The sequence below is a fragment of the Aquarana catesbeiana genome, linkage group LG02 (genome assembly GCF_042186555.1).
Source record: "Aquarana catesbeiana isolate 2022-GZ linkage group LG02, ASM4218655v1, whole genome shotgun sequence".
In the NCBI taxonomy this organism is placed as follows: domain Eukaryota; kingdom Metazoa; phylum Chordata; class Amphibia; order Anura; family Ranidae; genus Aquarana; species Aquarana catesbeiana.
The window spans coordinates 768719964-768741875 of NC_133325.1; the positions used below are offsets into that span (position 1 = coordinate 768719964).

Sequence of the window (21912 nt, forward strand, 5' to 3'; positions counted from 1 at the left end):
AGGAGTTGCATTGTGAGAGAATATTTGTATATTTTAACAGGTTGATCCGTCAAGTGCAATAAACAGGCTGCAGGGTTAGCATGCAGATTGACAGCTGTAAGTTGTTTAATGACAGAGGTTACATCTTGCCAAAACTGTCGAATTTTAGGACATTCCCAGAAAATGTGGACCATAGTCCCACCCACTGCGCCACAACGCCAACAGGAATCCGGGACCTGGGGGAACATACGTTGAAGCTGGGAGGGGACCCTGTGCCATCGAGTAAGGATCTTATAACCAGTCTCCTGTACCCGTGTGGCAATGGACGACTTTTGAGAAAAATGGAGGACCTTTAGTCTTTGGACAGGAGTAAGGCTCAGAGACAGATCTGTTTCCCATTTAGTGAGAAATGGAGGGACATTTTCTTCTTCAGGATGAATCAAGGAGGAATATAGCAAGGAGAGGGAATGACGTATCAGTTCCCCTCTGTTACATAGTGATTCAAAACAAGTGAGCGGGCGAGAGATGCCTGGGGTACGGGAACAACGTCGAGAGAAAAAACGTCAGAGAAAAGAGCACAGTTGGAAGCTGCTCAAGAGGTCCAGAGGAGGGTCAATAAGATGGGCTAGGTCGGAAGACGTCAAAGCCCCTGTCGACACGAGGAAGTCCGTCACGTGAGTATAGCCCTGAGCTTCAAGACGACAAAACTGCCCACCCTGAAGACCGGGAATGAATTCAGGATTACCTGAGATGGGAATCATAGGCGAGGGAATTGGGGAAATAGAGAAGGTTCGAAACATTTACCGTGCGACCTGTAGAGTACTGCCTAAAGTAGGATGCAAGGACAATTCTCTAGCTATGGTGTAAGATATCCACGGCCAACTCAAAGCAGTGCCCCAAGAATCTTCCAATTCCATGGAGACCCAGAGCTTGGCCTCCCCATGGCTGTGCCAATTAACAATCCTGTTGAGATGTGAGGCCCTGTAGTATTCCCGAATATCTGGAAGAGCAAGTCCCCCAGCAACCTTCAGTAGCGATAGTCTCTGCAGCGTTTGACATGGTTTTCGGTGCGACCAGACAAATTTCTGGAACTGGGAGTCAATAGTGTGAAAGAAGAGAGGCGGTAGGTGTATGGGAAGGGCTTGCAGTAGAAAGAGGATCCTAGGGAGCACTGTCATTTTGAGGGCATTGCAATGGCTGAACCATTAACCAGTTAAGGAATGTCAATGCAGCAGGTCCTCCTTCAGTTTGATAAGGAGTGGATCAAAATTGGAGTCATACAGTTTGGACAGGTCAGAAGTGATGTTGGTGCCCAAGTATTTAATCGTTGTAGCTGCCCACTGGAAAGGAAAAGAAGGCCGCAGACTCCGGATCACGTCAAGGTCCACAGAAGTGTTAAGGGCAGAGGATCTCCCAAAGTTTATTTTGAAATGGGACAAATTCCTATATGCTTGCAGAGCCTTTAGGAGGTTTGGAAGAGAGGTAAGTTGGTCTCTAAGGAAAAAGATTTGGTCATCGGCAAATACTGCCACCTTATGGTCCCCCAAGGATTTACGATAACCGGTGATATTAGAATCAACTCTGACCTTGCAGAGGAAGGGCTCCAATGTCAGAAGGGGGAAGAGGGGGTAGCCCTGCCTTGTCTCGTTCGATATGTCAAAAAAGTCAGACCTAGTCTCGTTGACTTTTACAGCCTCAGATGGTCTTGAGTAGAGAGCAGAAATCCAATGAAGCATGGAGGTCCCAAGGCCAATATGTTCCATAGTCGCTCGTATGAAGGACCAGTGAACCCTGTCAAATGCTTTGTCTGTATGTTGAGTTATTTTGAGGGGACAGCAAATTTACACTGTTATACAAGCTGTACACTCACTACTCTACATTGTAGCAAAGTGTAATTTTTTCAGTGTTGTCGCATGAAAAGATATAATAAAATATTTACAAAAATGTGAGGGTGTACTCACTTTTGTGAGATACTGTGTGTGTGTGTATATAATATACATCACATCACAGCGTGCTGGAACAGCAGTGTGGTCAGATCGGGAAGGATCCAGAGACACCTGGCGGAGGTAACTGAGGACTCCCGGTCATCTTGCGGAACGGAGCAGTGTGACGGCGGGGTTGCATCAAACAGACTGAGATCGTGTGGAGCGGAGGCATCTAACTTTCCAGGCCTGGTATGGTGAAAGGGCTGTCGCCCAACGTTCTTTAACGCACCTTACACAGTTATGCCCTGTACACACGGTCGGATTTTCCGATGGAAAATGTGCGATCAGAGCGTGTTGTCGGAAATTCTGACCGTGTGTGGGCTCCATCGGACTTTTTCCATCGGATTTTCCGACACACAAAGTTTGAGAGCAGGCTATAAAATTTTCCGACAACAAAATCCGATCGCATCAATTCCGACCGTGTGTGGACAATTCCGACACACAAAGTGCCACGCATGCTCAGAAGAAATTCCGAGACAGAACAGCTCGGTCTGGTAAAATTAGCATTCGGAATGGATAGAGCACTTTCGTCACGCTGCAATGTTTAAAATTGTTTAATACAGCGCACTCTCTTCTTCTTTATAATGTGAGAAGAATGAAGTAGTTTTGCTGCTCATATTCACACAGACTTCTCACATACTTCTTTCTTTATTATTTATCGTGATTCCCTCGATATATTTTGATTTGTCACATCTGACCAAATTTGTTTTTTTGTTGTTTTATTTTTGTTTTGTATTTTTTTCAAGGCTGTTTTTTTTTTTGTTTTGTATTTTTTTCAAGGCTGTTTTGTTTTTGTTTTTTGGGGTTTGTATTTGTTTCAAGGCTGATCTTTTTTTTATTGGTTTGACTCCATAATATTTTTGTGTGTGTTTTGTGTGTCATGTTACCACAACACCATTGGTATCTTGTATTATTTAATCTCAAGGAGATTGCTTGGTGTTGGTGTCCCTTGTTAATTTCACATTGTATTTTTGAAATGTAAACTGTCCTTTTTGAAGAAAAACACACATAGGCGAGTATAATTGAACCAAAAATTCCTTTATCAAGGGCTCAGAACCAAACAAAGAGGGAGGCAACGCTGGATAAACATCATAAATTGGCAAAGCCTTTGACCCCCAGGGCAGACATCACTTATTTTATTTTCCAGCAAAATTGGTGGCCTGAGGAGTCCTTATCTAAGGGAATGCAGTCTGGTCCAGAAGTCCCAGAGATCCGGAAAGCAACAGATGACATCTTTGTCCCCAGGCTGTGGTACTACAAGAGCCTGCATATTTTGCCAGACCAGACTGAACCCAGGGCCATCACTCTCTGGTCTTCCTTCCATGCTTCCTTCCCGGCTGTGGCTCTGGTGTTGGAGATGTGGCAGGAGGAGGAGTAGGACCTGGGGGAGGAGGAGGAGGATGAGAAGTAGGACCTGGAGGAGGAGGAGGAGGAGGAGGACTATGTGTGAGGTCACAAATGTGGGTAGCACATGCTATTTGGCCCCTCAACCCCTTATTGAGAGCTTCCAAAATTAAGAACTCACACAGGAGTCGTTGGCCCTCCTCCATCTGCTTCATTTTGCATGCAGCTATGCCAGGAAAGTCCTCCTCCACACTGTGGGGTGTTCTGAGGGCCTCAGTAGCCTTCCAAAAGAGGCCTATGGCAGCCTCCTCCAGGTTACTCCTCTTCCTGCCACTTTTTCTTTGAAGGTGGAGGGGAGGGACCTGGATATCAGGCAGCCTGCTTGGCCCGGCCACCTCCTGGCTGAGACTTCCCTGTGTATGAAAAAGGGACATGGTTTTAGTTTTTGCTTCATCAATCACAATCATAAATTAGCAATCCAAACTAACATCTATTTAACATCATTGATTGGACAACCAGAAATATTTAGAAGAATGCTATACCTGGCTCAAGCTGGGCTCCTCCACATGTTGCTGCCTGGAAGGCCCAGGTTGGGCGTCAGAAGCCTCAGCTGGGCGGGAAGGAAGCGTGGAAGGAAGAGTGGAGAGTGCTGGCCTGGGTTCAGTCTGGCCTGCCAGAAAATGCAGCCTGTCATAGTACCACAGCCTGGGGACATAAATGTCATCTGCAGCTCCTGATCTCTGGGAATCCTGGACCTTCTTGTGCTCCCTTAGATAAGTGCTCCTCAGGCCACCTATTAGAACCTTCAAATAGGTGATGTCTTCCGTGGGGATCACTGTCTTCACAAATTCCAACAAATTATCCAGCGCTGCCTTCCTCTTTGTTTGGTTCTTATATTACGGGTGGTTTATCTGCCACAGACAGGGCAGCTCCCTGAACATATCAATGAAGATTGGCATAAAGTCCTTATCTTTCAAGATGTCCATTTTCACTGCAAGACACAACACAAGACAAACCCTAATGTCAGCCTAAAGTCTTCTAAACTTGTGCAAATACAGGCCTCAATCTAGAAGCAGTATAGGCCCAATGTTAAATCTTACCTTCACAATCACGATCGGCGCCTGCGTTACTCCTTCCTCCGCTCACAGATCGTACGTACTACGCACGCGTGTTACACTTTATAGACACTGCGCATGCGTGAAACTCCGCCAGCCCCTGACGTTCTTTCTAGTCTATTCCCCACCCCTTCTCATTCGTCGCAGTGGGGGAAGAGCACATGGCGGAGACACAGCAGGTGTCAGATAATTAAACCAATGAGGAGGAGGAGGAAAGCCCGGAGGCAGAAACGTCCCGATCCAGAAGGACACGCTTTAAGGCCTCAAATATGTCCTTTGGGGAGATGTTGGAGATGGTGGACATCCTGAAGAGGGCCGACTATGATGGGAAGTATGGACCTTACCCCAACCCCAATATCAGAAAGGCCAAGATCAAGGTGAAAGTGGTCAAGAGTCTTCACCGGAATTTCGGGGTACGACGATCGAAAGATCAGCTCAGGAAACGGTGGTCGGACCTCAAATTAAGAGAGCACGAGCAGTACAGAAAGATCCGGAGAGTGCTGCAAAAAAGTAAGTAGTTGTCCTGTGTTCCTATTCTTTATGTTTACTACGTTCGTGCTGCTCCATGTGCTTTTCTTAACTGTTATCCAGTTTAAAATGGCAACTTTCATGTTCATAGGCACATTATTCGTTCGTATAAAACATTGTTCATTCGGCCTAGAAAACACCATTGTTTTGGCCATATGCATTTGCCCACATTTTGGCCTACTTGTCTGAAAATAATTTGGTTGTGTAGATGGGTTTGTAACTAGAATGAAATGCAAACTAGATTGTGTGTAAGGAGAGGACACTCAGTAGCTGTTTACACATCTGGACGCTGGAGCACTAGTGTGGGACACAAGAACACACTTTTTATTAGGGGCCCACACAGGTGCTCCAGTGTATACTATAGGGGTGTCTCCATCTGTGAAGCTTGTACAAAACAGGTAAAGTATTGAAACTTGACAAAGGACAATAAAAATTCTACATCTTGGAACTCTGCCAAAATAGACAATTGTACCCCACTTCCAAGCAATGTTTCATATTCCTATTTCTGCCATCAAATATCTGTGTGCTAAGTATACCTATTTTTTCTTACATAGGGGAGAAAAGACTCGGAGGACACCCCTCATCCGAGGAGACCACAGACCCCCCACCTCTGGAAGAAGGGGAAATCCACCCAAGCCAAGCAGAGCAGGAGGAGGAAGACGTGGTGGAAATTGGCACCACAACAGGTGAGTGTCTGCGACTACAGGCTCAGGTAAGAGATGGATGCCGGCATATTTATAATACATGGTGTGTTTTTGTTTTAGCCTTTTGTTTTTAGGTGATCATGATGTTGTGGATCCAGGGCATTTCACCTCGGAAAGTGCACAGATCCTGATCGGGGAGATCATGGGGTGTAATAGGGACTTGGAAAACATCCTGAAAACCATCAATGATGTTCGACAAAAAATGAAGAACATCATTGATGTTTTAGGGAGACTTTAAAACCCCTCCAAATTCCTTGGGTTTTTTGTGTGTGTCAGGGGAATGTCAGAATCAATGCCTGTCAGTATAGGCATTTCCCCATGCGCCTGCATGGTAGAATTGCACATCAGCGCGTACCGTTACACAATCAGCAGGTAAAAGCGTGTGTCCCGAACGGATCAGCTCACGTGGGTGCACGACGCAGCGCATCAGTACGAACGCGTGCGCGCACAATGGGACGTTCCCCTGGCGGCAGTGTTGCCAACCGCCCGTAGATTTACGGGCAGCCCATAAAAAGAAGGCATTTTCCCGGCGCCCGTGAAAGCCCGTAGTATGGGAAAAGTGCCCGTAAAAATGGCGGTGATCGGATCGGGTCAGAACTGCGCATGCGCAAATCCGGAAATACCCGAGAAAGTCCGATTCTGAGTCGCCTAGTCTGACTCCTGCAGCCTCTGCTCAGCCCACCTGACACAGCGCAGCCAATGATGTCAGCCTATTTTCCCGCCAGCCTATAAACAGGCAGGAGCCGAGCGGGTGGACGGAGGAGCCAGTGGCCAGCCTGAGCCTCATGTGGAGTGGAAATGGGGTGTGTGACTTGAGTCTGACCAATCAGGAGATGCAGCGGCGGACTATGGAGTGTATACACTGGACCACACACACAGCACACTGTGACTCACAGCCTGCCCTGCTGCCCAGTGTGTCAACAGTTTCTGCCTGGTGAGTGTAGTAGTAAGCAGCTGCAGTTCCTAACTTACCAGCCAAGCTATAAAGGACGAGTCAGGGACACAGGAGTTAGTGGACTGGAGCCTCTCGCTTGGCAGACTAGTCGGACAGATGGTGTCTCTCTCTCTCTCTGATGATGACTGTGAGAGACAGACAGGCCAGCCCAGTGCCCGCACCGCAGGAGTCTCAGGCCCAGTCTCCAGTTCACCCAATGAGAGAGTGAGTCAGTCAGTCAGTCTTAGATGGGTAGGCTGCGGCAGGACCAGAGGTCGGATTCCGAAATTCCCAGGCTGATGATTAATGGCTCATTATGAATGATTCATGTGTTGTGGGGGGGGGGTCTCAGGTGGACCTGTGGTGCGCAGCAATTAATGATGTATTGTGTTAATGCATGCATTGCTGCCGTGGGCCTGGCCCCTGCTGCTGGGAAATTCTAAAATTAATAATTGTGGTGTGTGTGGGGCTGCAACTTGCAGGAGTGGGACCCAAAGATCAAGCATTTCTGAATTCAGTCAGTGGTGCTGATGTTATCATTCATCATTGTTGTGCAGAGGCTCAGGGTGGGCCCAGACAAAGCCCCTCAGTGGTTGCCCCTGACCTGTGAGTGCTGTGCTCCCTCCACAGTCCACTCAGTGGAAGATGCATGCTTGCTGTAGTTAGTATTGCTAGTAAGTTTGGTTGCTGGCTGGGGCACCTGGGGACTGTCCACATGACCATCTCCTGTACTATGTCCGCAGTCTCTGACCATCTCCTGTAATATGTCCGCAGTCTCTGACCATCTCCTGTACTATGTCTGCAGTCTTTAATCATCTCCTGTACTATGTCTGCAGTCTCTGGCCATCTCCTGTATTATGTCTGCAGTCTCTGACCATCTCCTGTACTATGTCTGCAGTCTCTGACCATCTCCTGTACTATGTCTGCAGTCTCTGATCATCTCCTGTATAATGTCTGCAGTCTCTGACCATCTCCTGTACTATGACAATTTCATCTTTTATCATGTCTGCAGTCTCTGACAATTTCATCTTTTATCATGTCTGCAGTCTCTGATCATCTCCTGTATCATGTCTGCAGTCTCTGACAATTTCATCTTTTATCATGTCTGCAGTCTCTGACAATTTCATCTTTTATCATGTCTGCAGTCTCTGATCATCTCCTGTATCATGTCTGCAGTCTCTGACAATTTCATCTTTTATCATGTCTGCAGTCTCTGACCATCTCCTGTAATATGTCCGCAGTCTCTGACCATCTCCTGTACTATGTCTGCAGTCTTTAATCATCTCCTGTACTATGTCTGCAGTCTCTGGCCATCTCCTGTATTATATCTCCAGTCTCTGATCATCTCCTGTATTATGTCTGCAGTCTCTGACCATCTCCTGTACTATGTCTGCAGTCTCTGACCATCTCCTGTACTATGACAATTTCATCTTTTATCATGTCTGCAGTCTCTGACAATTTCATCTTTTATCATGTCTGCAGTCTCTGATCATCTCCTGTATCATGTCTGCAGTCTCTGACAATTTCATCTTTTATCATGTCTGCAGTCTCTGATCATCTCCTGTATCATGTCTGCAGTCTCTGACAATTTCATCTCTTATCATGTCTGCAGTCTCTGACAATTTCATCTTTTATCATGTCTGCAGTCTCTGACAATTTCATCTTTTATCGTGTCTGCAGTCTCTGAGGGGGAGCCTGGAGAGGAGTCAAGAGTGGGAGTGCTGCTAGATTGGGGATCACGAGAGAAGTCAGACATGTGTGGACTGTGTAGCGGAGACTATCGGATCAAACCAGAGCCACCAAGCTGGAGTTGCCTGACTGAGCCCTGCTGCCCTGCATGGTGTACCTGAGAGGTCAGTCTGAGGAAGGGGCACTGATGTAAGGGGGGGGGGGGAAATGAACACAATAATGTAAGTGGGCACTGAAATAAAGGTTAACTCTTATATCAGTAACCCCCCCTTACCTTAGTGTATTCACTCTGCTGAAGGTAATCTCTGGTCACCAGAGTCCCCCCCCTCTCATTAGAGTTCCCAATGTTCCCCTTTACATCAGAGTCTGCAGGATTTCCTCTTATAGTGCAAGGGAGAACTCAGCGGACCCTGATGTAAAGGACAATGCTGCAGACCCTGATGTAAGTGGGAATTCTGATGTAAAGGGGGGCGCAGAGCCCCCCCCCCCCTTACATCAGAGTTCCCCCTTAGATCATGATCTGTGGCATTGTCCTTTACATGAAGGTTCGCAGAGTTCTCCCTTGCACTGTAATGGGGAACTCTGTGCTGGCTGTGTTATATTAACATGACCTTCATGTAAATAGAGAAATTCGGTTTTTGACTTTTGTTTAACTTAAACACATTGCTAATAGCACTAGCTACATGTTTATAGTTTAAATACTAAAAGTTGCACAGTTTAGCACCGAAAACAGCCATTTTAGGTGCTTTTTTGAAGTGCCAGTAAAAAATTGGTGTTGTTTGTAATTTTTAGGCATCTTGCCAGTAAATTTCACTTGGGGGGGTTGGCAACACTGCCTGGCGGGCCTATATAAAGACAGCTATGTCCTGTGTTTGTTGCTGGTTTGTCTTTTCAGCTCCTGTGATCTGTTCCTGAACCTGTGTACCTGTGCCTGTGACCCGGATTGACCTTGACTTTGCTTGAACCTCTCTTGTTTGACACTCGGCCTGCTCCCGGACTTGCCTCTGCCTCATCCTAGTGTGGATCTTCTGCCTGCCTGATCTACCCGTGTTTGACCCTCGGCCTGCTCCTGGACTTGCCTCTGCCTCATCCTAGTGTGGATCATCTGCCTGCTTGACTACCCGTGTTTGACCCCCGGCCTGCTCTTGGACTTTGTCTCTGCCTCACCCTAGTGTTGGATTATCTGCCTGCTTGACTACCCGTGTTTGACCCCTGGCCTGTTCCTGGACTTCTGCCTTGTGTTTGACCCTCTGCATCCGGCTTCAGACTTCACCTCCAGATTCCTGCTCAGTCGGCTCCGGTGAGGTGTCAGTTACCCTGCACGGATCTCTTCTCTACCTGAAGAACCTCCCAGCTACTCTACCACCTGCTGGCGACCCGTGCTTCTTCGTGCCCAATACCTGCTGTGCCACTCCCAGAGGGTATCGTGCCGTGCGCCCAGCTGCAAGGGGAGCATCTCTCAGCAACTCGGCCTTGGTGAGTACCTGACAGTACAAACCAGCCATGAGTGAGGCCGACAGAGCTGGCTCTCCCCTTGAGGCACTCTGCCAGCAGGTTACAGCCCTCACCCAAGCTGTCCAGAGACTCCAAGATGGCTATTTCCAGATTGAGGGTCGTCTCCAACATCTAACTACGTTTCCTAGCCCCTCGGACACCGAGTCAGCATCTGCCAGTGGGACATCTTCCTCTCGGGATCAAGCTAACCCAGCTCCTGCAGCAGTAATGGTCTTACCTGAACCCAGGGTTCCCATTCTCCGGGAACCGGAAGAAGTACAGGGCATTTAGAAATGCTTGTTTACTATACTTTGCCCTTCAACCCAGGACTTTTTATTCTGAAACTGTGAAAGGGGGCTTTATCATCTCTTTGCTTTCTGACGAACAGCACTCCTGGGCTCACAACCTTCTCGAGCAGAAGAGCCCCCTCCTTGACACAGCAGATAAATTTTTTGACTCCATGGCCCAGCTATATGACGATCCACAGCACACCGCCACGGCTGAGTCCATCCTGCATACCCTGACCCAGGGAAAAAGACCTGTGGAAGATTACACTGTGGAATTTCGCGTGCGCGCACAATGGGACGTTACCCTGGCGGGCCTATATAAAGACAGCTATGTCCTGTGTTTGTTGCTGGTTTGTCTTTTCAGCTCCTGTGATCTGTTCCTGAACCTGTGTACCTGTGCCTGCCCGTTGTGTCCCGGATCGACCTTGACCTTGCTTGAACCTCTCTTGTGTTTGACCCTTGGCCTGCTCCTGGACTTGCCTCTGCCTCATCCTAGTGTGGATCATCTGCCTGCTTGACTACCCGTGTTTGACCCCCGGCCTGCTCTTGGACTTTGTCTCTGCCTCACCCTAGTTTTGGATTATCTGCCTGCTTGACTACCCGTGTTTGACCCCTGGCCTGTTCCTGGACTCCTGCCTTGTGTTTGACCCTCTGCATCCAGCTTCAGCCTTCATCTCCAGATTCTTGCTCAGTCGGCTCCGGTGAGGTGTCAGCTACCCTGCACAGATCTCTTCTCTACCTGAAGAACCTCCCAGCTACTCTACCACCTGCTGGCGACTCGTGCTTCTTCGTGCCTAATACCCGCTGTGCCACTCCCAGAGGGTATCGTGCGCCCAGCTGCAAGGGGACACAGTGTGTCAACATGTGCTATCTGCCATCACGGGAGACCAGCAGAGAGTTCAGAGTTCAGTAGGACTAACCATTGGGCAGCACAATACAAAGCAGCCTGCATATGCAATGAGCAAATATGGCTGACCCCAGCTTCATATATATCTATAACCTATACACAAATACAAGTATGAAGACAAGTTGTTTTTAACACCTGAGTACACATTGATAACATTATCCATTCTCATGTCAATCGCAGCAGCATCTAACTCTAGAAATACAAAAAGGCAATCAGTCCCCTTCCACTGCCACGGACGAATGTATTATATGGGTAGATTTGCAGAATGGGCCTGGAATTATTGCCCGACGTGGCGATATTTAATGTGTGCACAGGCAATCCCATTGTGAGCTCTTATGTACATATGTGCATTTATGAAGGAGGCTCAAAATTGTTATGGGGGTAATTTTAGTGCTTGGGCGTGCTTTTTTTAGACCTTTTTTCTACTTAACTTTATTGCTATCACATATATGACCAATAGCCCCCTGTGTGATAGCATTTTTACTATGACAGGTTTTTTTAATTAGACATCAAAGGGCTATTAGAACCCCTGTTCTCCACTACTAGACCCCTGATATCTCCCCTGCACCCCACTATTGGACCCCTGATGTCTCCCTTGCACTCCACTTATAAACCCCTGATGTCTCCCTTGCACTCTACTATTAGACCCTTGCTGTTCCCCCTGCACTCCACTATTAGAACCCTGATTTCTCCCCTGCATTCCACTATTGGACCCCTGTTGTCTCTCCTGCACTCCATTATTAGACCCCTGATGTCTCCCCTGCACCCCACAATTAAACCGTTGATTTTCCCCCTGCACCCCACTATAAGACCCATAATATTAGTCCTGCACTCCACTATTAAAACCCTGATGTCTCCCCTGCATTCCACTATTAGATCTCTGATGTCTCCCCTGCACTCCACTATTAGACCCCTGATGTCCCCCCTGCACACTACTATTCGACCCCTGATGTATCCCCTGCATTCCAATATAAAACCCCTGTTGTCTCCCCTGCACTCCACTATTAGACATGTGTTGCCTCTCCTGCACTTCACTATTAGACCTCTGATGTCTCCCCTGCACTCCCTTATTAAACCCCTGATGTCTCCCCTGCACCCCACAATTAAACCGTTGATTTTCCCCCTGCACCCCACTATAAGACCCATAATATTAGCCCTGCACTCCACTATTAAAACCCTGATGTCTCCCCTGCATTCCACTATTAGGCCTCTGTTGTCTCTCCTGCACTTCACTATAAAACCCCTGATGTTCCCCCTGCACTCCACTATTAGACCACCTGATATCTCCCCTGCATCCCAATATAAAACCTCTGTTGTCTCCCCTGCACTTCACTATTAGACATTTGTTGTCTCCCCTGCACTCCACTAATAAACCCCTGATGTTTCCCCTGCACGCCACTATAAGTCCTCATGCACACGGACGTTTTTACAGCTGCTTTTTTGAGCTTTTTTTGCAGCTTAAAAAGGCCTGTCTATGTTAGTCTATGGCTTCATGCCCACCTAGGCGTTTTTGAGCTGCAAGTGGCATAGGCGTTTTTAAGCTGTAAAAAAAACCCAGGACCAGTGGGTTCTGAGAGACGTTTTTCAGCTGTAAAAACGCTCTAACGCTGAAAAACGCTGAAAAACACTCAAAAACGTCATTCACCAACGTTTTTTAGCGTTTTTGATCCATTGAAAAAAAAAAAAAAAAAAAATTAGAAAAAAAAAAAAAAACGCTCAAAAACGCTAACGCGGAAAAACGCTCAAAAACGCTGAAAAACGCTATTGCAAAAACGCTGAAAAAAGTTAAAAAAAATCACTGCAAAGATACTGGCGTTTTCATAACGTTTTTTTAACAGCCTGTGTGCATGAGGGCTAAGACCCATTATATCTGCCCTGCACTCCACTATTAGAACTCTGATGTCTCCCCTGCAACTCCACTATTGGGCCTCTGTTGTCGCCCCTGCACTCCACTGTTAAACTAGATTTTTTAAAACATTTCATTGGATATGTTTTATAGCAGAAAGTAAAAAAATATTGTTTTTTGGGTTTTTTTTCAAATTGGCTTTTTTTGTTTATAGCGCAAAGAATAAAAACTGCAGAGGTGATCAAATACCACCAAAAGAAAGTTCTATTTGTTGGAAAAAAGGACATAAATTTTGTTTGTGTACAGTGTCGCACGACTGCACAATTGTTAGTTAAAATAACACAGTGCCGTATCCCAAAAACTGGCCTGGTCATGAAGGGGGGTAAATCTTACGGAAATCAAGTGGTTAAGTTACCAAACCTTATTGCTCAATAAACCTTGATAAAACCATACAGAAAGATAATATGTGAAGCTTTTATTTAGGTTTTTAGAATTCCTTGTTGGAAATATTGATAAATCACATTTCATGTTCATAAATAACATTAAGTGTATAAAAAAAAATCTAGTAGCACAATCAGCACCTATCTGAACGTGTAATAAAACTGGCAAGGTAAATAGTGTTGCGCTGTGTACACGCTGGGAAATCAATAGGGCCGTACACATTGGATTTATACCGATAAGGTAGAAGGAGATGATGGGATTTCCTTGCTCTCAGGTTCTTTCGGGTCCGATCGATGTACTCAGACTTCTGTAATAAATATAATGTACAGCTGGGGGGGGAAGGAGCGATCAGCACCTCAGTTTATCTTCCTCTCTTCTCTCTGTAGGAATAAAGTGAAAAAAATTAGTTTACCTATAAATATATAAACATTAAAAAAAAAAAAAAATCACATAGCCCTTCATCAAGCGATCCTCCATGTACATTCATTCTGTGCAAAATCGCCAAAAAAAAACAAATGTTTCTATGGCTAGGTTTAGACGTGTGCTCCTCTGAAAAGCGATCTACGTTCCAATCACTTTTCAGAGGTGATTGACAGGAGGTGAGGACGCGATTTGACACTTTCTCACTGCCTGTATTAACCCCATTGTTGCCGAACAAATGTGGCGCAACTGTGTGCACTGTGCGGCGCGTTTGAGGTGCTTCCCCATTCAGTGGAATGGGTCGTGTACATCGGGCTTGCCATCTGCTGATCGTGATATGTAGGATCATTTTTGCCACGGGCGAAAAGCATTGTGACCCCAGCATGTCAACACCCCCGTTCGCAGCCATTGAAGCTGAAGAGGTGGAGCTCAACTCTGCATTTTTAACGCCCCTCCCCAACTGATATAGGCTTTTTTTTTTGCTCTTTCATTATGTTTAGTAGTAAAGTCCTGTATTATGGCCAGTAGATGGAGCTGAAGAGTTCAGGGAATACATACAGCATTGAAACAAAAGATACAATGTAACAATTTTGGAGAACACTAGAAGGAATTAGCAGATAAATGTAACCACTGATTACCACTATTTAAAAGAGAAGCAATTTTATTTTGGGGGGAGGGAATCATACTTACATAGATGGATGCAGCATCGGTCCTCCGCCAGCTATAAGACTGAGAAGCGAGCGATCAAACACCGCTGATCGCTCGGTTCTCAGAGCTCCCGGAGCAGAGAGCGACTGACTGTCAATCACAAGCTCTCAGTTCTACCCCCCCCCACACTCACTGGAATGCTGGGCTGTGGAGGGGGGCGGGAGCAGCTGGCTCAGGCTCTCAGCGGCTCACGGAGCTGCCTGCCGGTCCAGGCATGTGGGCGGATCCCATACGGTCGGAATCTTTCCCACTGGACCCACTCTGTGATGTCAGCCGACAGTGGGCTTCAGCTTCTGCTGAAAACGGGTCACAAGGAGAGCTTTGGCTGTACTTCTCCTTTAACTGCTTGCTGACCGCCGGCTGTCAATTGACGGCCAGGCGGCGCAGCTCTCGTTGCGGGCGGGTGTCATATGACGGCCTCGCTTTCCCAGCCCACCAGGGGGCGCGCGTGTGCCGCCGATGGCGATCGCGCGCCTCGTGTCACTGGGCACCCGGTGTGCGTGCCTGGTGGCCGCGATGTCCGCCGGGCACCCGCGATTACAGGTAACACAGCAGGACCATGGATCTGTGTGTGTAAACACACAGATCCATGGTCCTGTCAGAGGAGAGGAGACCGAAGGTGTGTTCCAAGTACAGAGGAACACCGATTGGTCTCCTCCCCTAGCAAACACAGTTAACCCCTCGATCACCACCTAGTGTTAACCCCTTCCCTGCCTGTCACATTTATATAGTAATCAGTACATTTTTATAGCACGGATCGCTGTATAAATGTGAATGGTCCCAAATATGTGTCAAAAGTGTCCGATATGTCCGCCGCAATATCGCAGTCACGATAAAAATTGCAGATCGCTGCCATTACTAGTAAAAAAATTTAAAAAAAAATAAAAATGTTATAAATGTATCCCCTATTTTGTAGACGCTATAACTTTTGCGCAAACCAATCTATATACGCTTATTGCGATTTTTTTACCAAAAATATGTACAAGAATACATATCGGCCTAAACTGAGAAAAAAATTTGTTTTAGAGAAAAAAAAATTGGATATTTATTATCGCAAAAGGTAAAAATTGTGTTTTTTTTTAAACTTGTCACTCTTCTTTTGTTTATAGCGCAAAAAATAAAAAACGCAGAGGTGATCAAATACCACTAAAAGAAAGCTCTATTTGTGGGGAAAAAATGATAACAATTTCATTTGGGTACAGTGTTGTATGACCGCGCAATTGTCATTCAAAATGTGACAGCGCTGAAAGCTGAAAAATGGCTTGGGCAGGAAGGGGGAGAAAATGCCCTGTATTGAAGTGGTTAAAGTAGATCTAAACCCAATCACTAAAATCCTACATATGCAGCCCTACTAGGTAAAAAAAACATGCTTTGTTGGAGCCAGAATGCATATGATGCCACCGAAGCTAACAATGGGGGTTATCATCTCACTGACACCAATGATGGGACTTCTTTTTAATTCCACTGACACCAACAATGGAACTTATTATCTCACTGACACCAATGATGGGACTTCTTTTAATTCCACCGATGTCAACAATGGGGCTTATTATCTCACTGACACCAATGATGGGACTTCTTTTAATTCCACCGATGTCAACAATGGGGCTTATTATCTCACTGACACCAATGATGGGACTTCTTTTAATTGCATTGATGCCAACCATGGGGCTTATTATCTCACTGATACTAATGAAGGGACTTTTAATTCTACTGACACCAATAACTGGTCAGTGGCAAAAAGTTTGAGAAAGGCTGGTCTATTTTGTCTAAAACATAGCAAAGCATGGAGAAAAAGGTATAGCACTGTAAGTCATACATCATGAAGCAACACCCAGTATTAGTGCTGATGATCTCCTACGTCCTGAACATGTTAAAGCTTCTATGAGAGTGTAGAGATTGGGTTTAGATCTACTTTAAGCAATATACCTCACATAGACAATGAGATTATATTTTCTTATTTTCTCTTGCATGCAACAGAGTTCAACTTTGAACACAGATTGGCGATCTTCTATTCAGCACGGGTGAGTCACCCGGGCCGGTGTTGTCTGTAATCTCTCCTCCAGAATAAATCTTCAACAGCCCTGCAATCCAAACACTAGCAATCTAATCCTGCTAGTGAGCAAACTGTGCACAAGATTATCTCAGTGTGCAGGTGTTGTACTTGCCTGCGTTGAGCACATAGGGCGATAACCCGTCCTGCCGACCCTCCCTTCAAACGCAAATATTTTCTTTGTCGTCACACCCCGATCGGGCTCCCCTTCCAACCGCCTGCATTCCTTGGCACAATGGTGGCCCGTTCTATCGGACAGGTATGGTGACTTTATCCCAACTGTTTGTCTCACTGTGTTTATCCCAAAACAATATATATATATATATATATATATATATATATATATATATATATATATATATATATATATATATATATATGTAATTATACATACATACATACACATACACAAGCACATTATATTACCATTCTTCCAGAAGCGCATTTGTGAGGTCAGGCACCGAAGGTTGGAGGAGAAGGCCTGGCTCGCAGTCTCCGCTCTGATTCATACCAAAGGTGTTCTATCGGATTGAGGTCAGGACTCTGTGCAGGCCAGTCAAGTTCCTCCACCCCTAACTCGCTCATCCATGTCTTTATGAACCTTGTTTTGTGCACTGGTCCAAAAGATTTGGTGGAGGGGGGATTATGATGTGGGGTTGTTTTTCAGGGGTTGGGCTTGGCCCCTTAGTTCCAGTGAAAGGAACGCTTAAAGAGGAAGTAAACCCTGATGGGTTTACTTCCTCTTTGTTTCCCTGCAAAGGTAAAGCATAATGGGCTACTATACATTGCATAGTAGCCCATTATGTGTCACTTACCTTACACAGGAGCTGTCACCGCTGTCCCTTCCCCTACGAAGCGTCCATCTTCCTTCCGAGCGTCCATCTTCCTTCCGGGTATCGCGGCTCTGGCGCTGTGATTGGCCGGAGCCGCGATGACATCACTCCCGCATGGCACGATCGCCATAAGAGATGGCACACTCAGTGCGCCTGCGCGCCCTTGTCTACGCCGCATGCGCCGTAGACATCGGTGAATGTCTTTTGCAAATATCTCCTAAACCTTGTAGGTTTAGGAGATATTTCTTGCACCTACAGGTAAGCCTTAATCTAGGCTTACCTGTAGGTAAAAGTGGTCTGTAAGGGTTTACAACCACTTTAAGGCGTCAGCATACCAAGACATTTTGGACAACTTCATGCTCCCAACTTTGTGGGAAAAGTTTTGGGATGGCCCCTTCCTGTTCCAACATGACTGCGCACCAGTGCACAAAGCAAGGTCCATAAAGACATGGATGAGCGAGTTTGGGTTGGAGGAACCTGACTGGCCTGACCTCAACCCAATAGAACACCTTTGGGATGAAGTAGTAAGGAGTCTGACCTCACAAATGCGCTTCTGGAAGAATGGTCAAACATTCCCATAGACACTCTCCTAAACCTTGTGGACAGTCTTCCTAGAAGAGTTGAAGCTGTTATAGCCGCAAAGGGTGGGACAATGCAATATGAAACCCTATGGACTAAGATGGGGATGCCATTAAAGTTCATGTGCGTTTAAAGGCAGGTGTCACAATACTTTTGGCAATATAGTTTATCTGTTTGCCTTATAGCAGTGGTCTCCAAACTGCGGCCCTTTGCTTGCCTTTATCCAGCCCTTGAGGCACTATTCCTGCCACTGACACCAACAATGGGGAACTATTGATCTTTTATTAAAAGAATCAAGCAACCAATTTTATACAAAAGTAAAAAACAAAACCATAGTACAAAACTTCAACAGAAATCCAAGGAATACACATTCATGTTCAGAATATATACAATATATACATAATCCACTACCAAAATTATTTACATAAAGCAGCAGAGAGGGCCTAAGAGGCACAACCCATCACCTATGTACGCAGCCATTTATCAAAAATTAATCCAAAAAAATAATAATCTAGGGTGATAAGAGACAGACAGCCACACCCGGGAAAGAGACTCCTGGCAGTCAGGGAGGCTTGAAACCCCTCCACGCCTTCAACCAAGCCCCCTGACTCCGCTTGTCCCTCTCAAGTACCCGAATCTTCTCCACCTCATGCAGAATGTCATACACCACCACCTGAACAGGAAGGATTTTACGCCGAATGCAGACCTGACACCGTGCGTTCCAAGTGAAATAACGGACTACTAGGCTAACTAGAAAAAGTGTATCTAAACAAAAAACCCCACCAGTATTGAATGCTCCGTACACCCACTCAGCATAACCCAGCCTGGAGAGGAAAGGGACACCGAGGGCCCGCCCCACCTGTTTGTACACCTCTATGTTAAAAGGGCAATGAAGCAGAAAATGGTCCATAGTCTCCTCCTCACCTGCACACTCCTCCCGAGGACAGCTACGATCCACCCCACTGCGGAATTTCAAATTGCCCCTAACATAGAGTCTCCCATGGAAGCACAACCAGGCCAGATCCCTGAATTTAGGGGGTACTCTGTCCAAATTAATAAGTCTCAACCCTGCCCTCAAAACTGGGCCTGGGCAATCCCTTAAGGCCAGTGGGTCATGAAAGACTTCGCTCAAGACTCGACTCATAAGGACTTTCCTCGGAACCGATCTGAGATCTTCAGCCGACAATCGCCACTGCCGTAGTAACTTCAGGCACGGAGCGACATAGGCTGGTAGCTGACCACGATGACCCCTGAGATTCTTCACTTGGCCACCTTCTTCCCAAAGTCGTAGAAAAGGCCTAAACCAAGATCTAAATATGCCTGCCCATCCAGGAGGTTCCACTGCAAGCATATTACCAATATTAAACTTGAGAAAAAGCAGTGAAAAGAAAAGAACTGGGTTGACCATACCTAAGCCACCCTCCCTCCTGGATAGATAGGTGACATTCCTCTTGATGGGGTTCAGTCTGTTCCCCCACAACATCTGGAAGAACACACTACTGACCCTAGCATAGAGAGACACTGGCAAGATGCAGACAAAGCTGACATACAAGAAGATCGGAATCAGGTAAGTCTTAATCAGATCAACCCTTTCCCTCATAGATAACTTCCATCTCTTCCAGCTGACCACCTTAGTATTGGCAATTTCCAGTCTGCCTTCCCAGTTTTTGAGGCCATAATCGCCAGGTCCAAATTCAATGCCTAAAATCTTAATTCTTTCCTGGGGCACTGGAAAGGTGTCCGGGAGATCAAACCCCTCACCTTCCTTTCCCATCCAGAAAACTTCACTCTTTTCCTGATTGATCTTGGAGCCTGATGCTTCAGAATACCGTGATGTCAGAGAGACCACCTCCTCTGCTTCATCCGCCCCAGTGACAATCACCGACACATCGTCCGCATAGGCAACAACCCTCAAAGGCGGCTCACCCGGAAGCCCCACTGGCACCCCACACAACATGCCGCTCTCTAGCCTCCTGATGAAGGGGTCGATTGCAAACACATAGAGCAGGGGACTCAGGGGACAACCCTGGCGCACCCCGGAGCCAACCTCAAAGGACTGCCCAACCCAACCATTAACAAGAGGAAAGCTCTCTGCCCCCTCATACAAGACTTTTAACCAATCGACAAAACCACCCGGCAGACCGTACTTACTAAGGAGCAACCACAGGTACTCATGGTTAACACGATCAAAAGCCTTTGCCTGATCCAATGTCAGCAAATACTTTCCCCAGCCTGCAGCCCTGCACCGCTCCAAGGCCTCCCGGACAGCTAAAACTGCTGTGAAGGTGCACCTACCCTGGACCGAACAGTGCTGATGGCGAGAAAGCAAAGACTCTGCTACTGACGATAGGCGCCAGAAAATGATCTTTGCCAGTATCTTTCTATCGACATTAAGAAGGCTGATGGGGCGCCAATTCTCAATCATCGAAGGATCTTTACCCTTTGAAAGAAGAATCACAGCTGAGTGCCTCATGGAAGAGGGAAGTACCCCCTCAGCAAGGCAACTGTTAAAAACCTCTACCAAATGTGGGGCCAGAATAGACTTAAAAGCTTTGTAAAACTCAGCCGTCAAGCCATCCGGTCCAGGTGACTTTTTGATGGCAAGCTGTTCAATTGCCCTTATCACCTCTTCAACTGTGATCTCCTCTGTCAAATTCATCAATGGGACATCTTCATCATTTAGACCTGGAGTAGAGTCCAAAAAGCTTTCCATCTTGTCACGGTCAAGCTCTTTCCTCCCAAGAAGGTCAGCATAAAAGGACCTCACGACCTCCAGAATCCCTGACCTGGACTTTGTCAAGGAACCTGTACTGTCCTTAAGGCCAACGACCGTTTTAACAGCTACACCTTGTTTGCAGTTCTGGTAAGGGTCAGGCGAGTGGTACTTCCCATAGTCCCTCTCCAGAACCAAAGAGGCATGCCGGTCATATTGACACTTCCTGAGAAGGAGTTTCACTTCGGAGATTGCCCCAGGATCTCCTCCTCTCGAGACAAGAATATCCAGCTTCCTCCGTAAACGTTGGTAGGTCATGTATTTATTAAACTGCTTTCTATTGGCTAGGCCCCTGAAGAATCCAGCAATCCTCTTTTTGGTCAGCTCCCACCACTCAGCCTTGCTGCTACAAAAGTCCAGGATGGTCACCTGTGCCTGAAAGAATTCCTCAAAGGATTGTCTAACATGTTCTTCCTTGAGTAGAGTCGAATTCAATCTCCAGATGCCCTTGCCCCTCTGAGGGGCGTCTGAAGCATTCAGGACCACAGATAGCATACAGTGATCAGAGAACTCTACTGCCTGCACCACTGGGGGTGAGAAAGCAGAGGTCTCCTTCAAAAAAAACCTATCTATTCTACTCTGACTATTACCTCGATGAAAGGTGAACCCAGTGTCATCCGGGAGGTGCTTAATGTGCACATCCACAAGACCAGCATCCCTAACCATACTATTTAAAAAAACGCTATCATATCCCAGCCTGTCCTTGAAGTCCTTCCTGTCCTTGGGCCTAGTTACTGTATTAAAGTCACCTCCAAAGACCACTTGCCGGGATGTAAAAAGAAATGGCTTGATCCTTGTAAAAAGGCATTTCCTGTCCCACTTTGTGTGCGGTCCATAAACATTAATTAGGCGCAGGTCCTGCCCTCCCACAAGGACGTCTAAGACCATACATCTCCCAATCTCCACCTCAATAACCCGCCGGACAGTTACCATGCCGGTTTTAAACAACACCGCCACACCGCCGTAAGGCTCGGCCGCAAGAGACCAGTAAGATGGACCATACCTCCACTCTCTCTTGGCCATATGAATATCTGCCAAGGAGGTGAGCCTAGTCTCTTGCAAAAATAAAATTTCAGCATCTAATTGGCTGAACAAAAAGAAGGCCATAGAACGAGCTCTTACTGACTTAATGCTAGCGACATTTATTGTCACCACTTTTAACGGAGGGGGAACCGCCATTTGGGTTATTGGGTGGATTGCTTCTTAGCTCCCCTCTGCTGCTCATCACCAGAAGCCTCTCTCTTTCTTGAGGCCGCCTCAAACTCCATTTCGGAATCAGAACTTCGCTCCGAA

At 46.6% G+C, this 21912-nt stretch overlaps 1 protein-coding gene across 1 annotated transcript in view; it reads right to left on the reverse strand.

Moving 5' to 3' along the window:
- Positions 1-13290: 13290 nt before the first annotated feature.
- Positions 13291-21912, reverse strand: part of TMPRSS3 (transmembrane serine protease 3) — a 95891-nt gene continuing 87269 nt past the window's right edge. Inside the window, exon 12 of the mRNA XM_073618066.1 lies at positions 13291-13633. Coding sequence (XP_073474167.1) covers positions 13610-13633 — 24 coding nt within the window. The 3' untranslated portion in view covers positions 13291-13609. The remainder of the gene's footprint in view (positions 13634-21912) is intronic.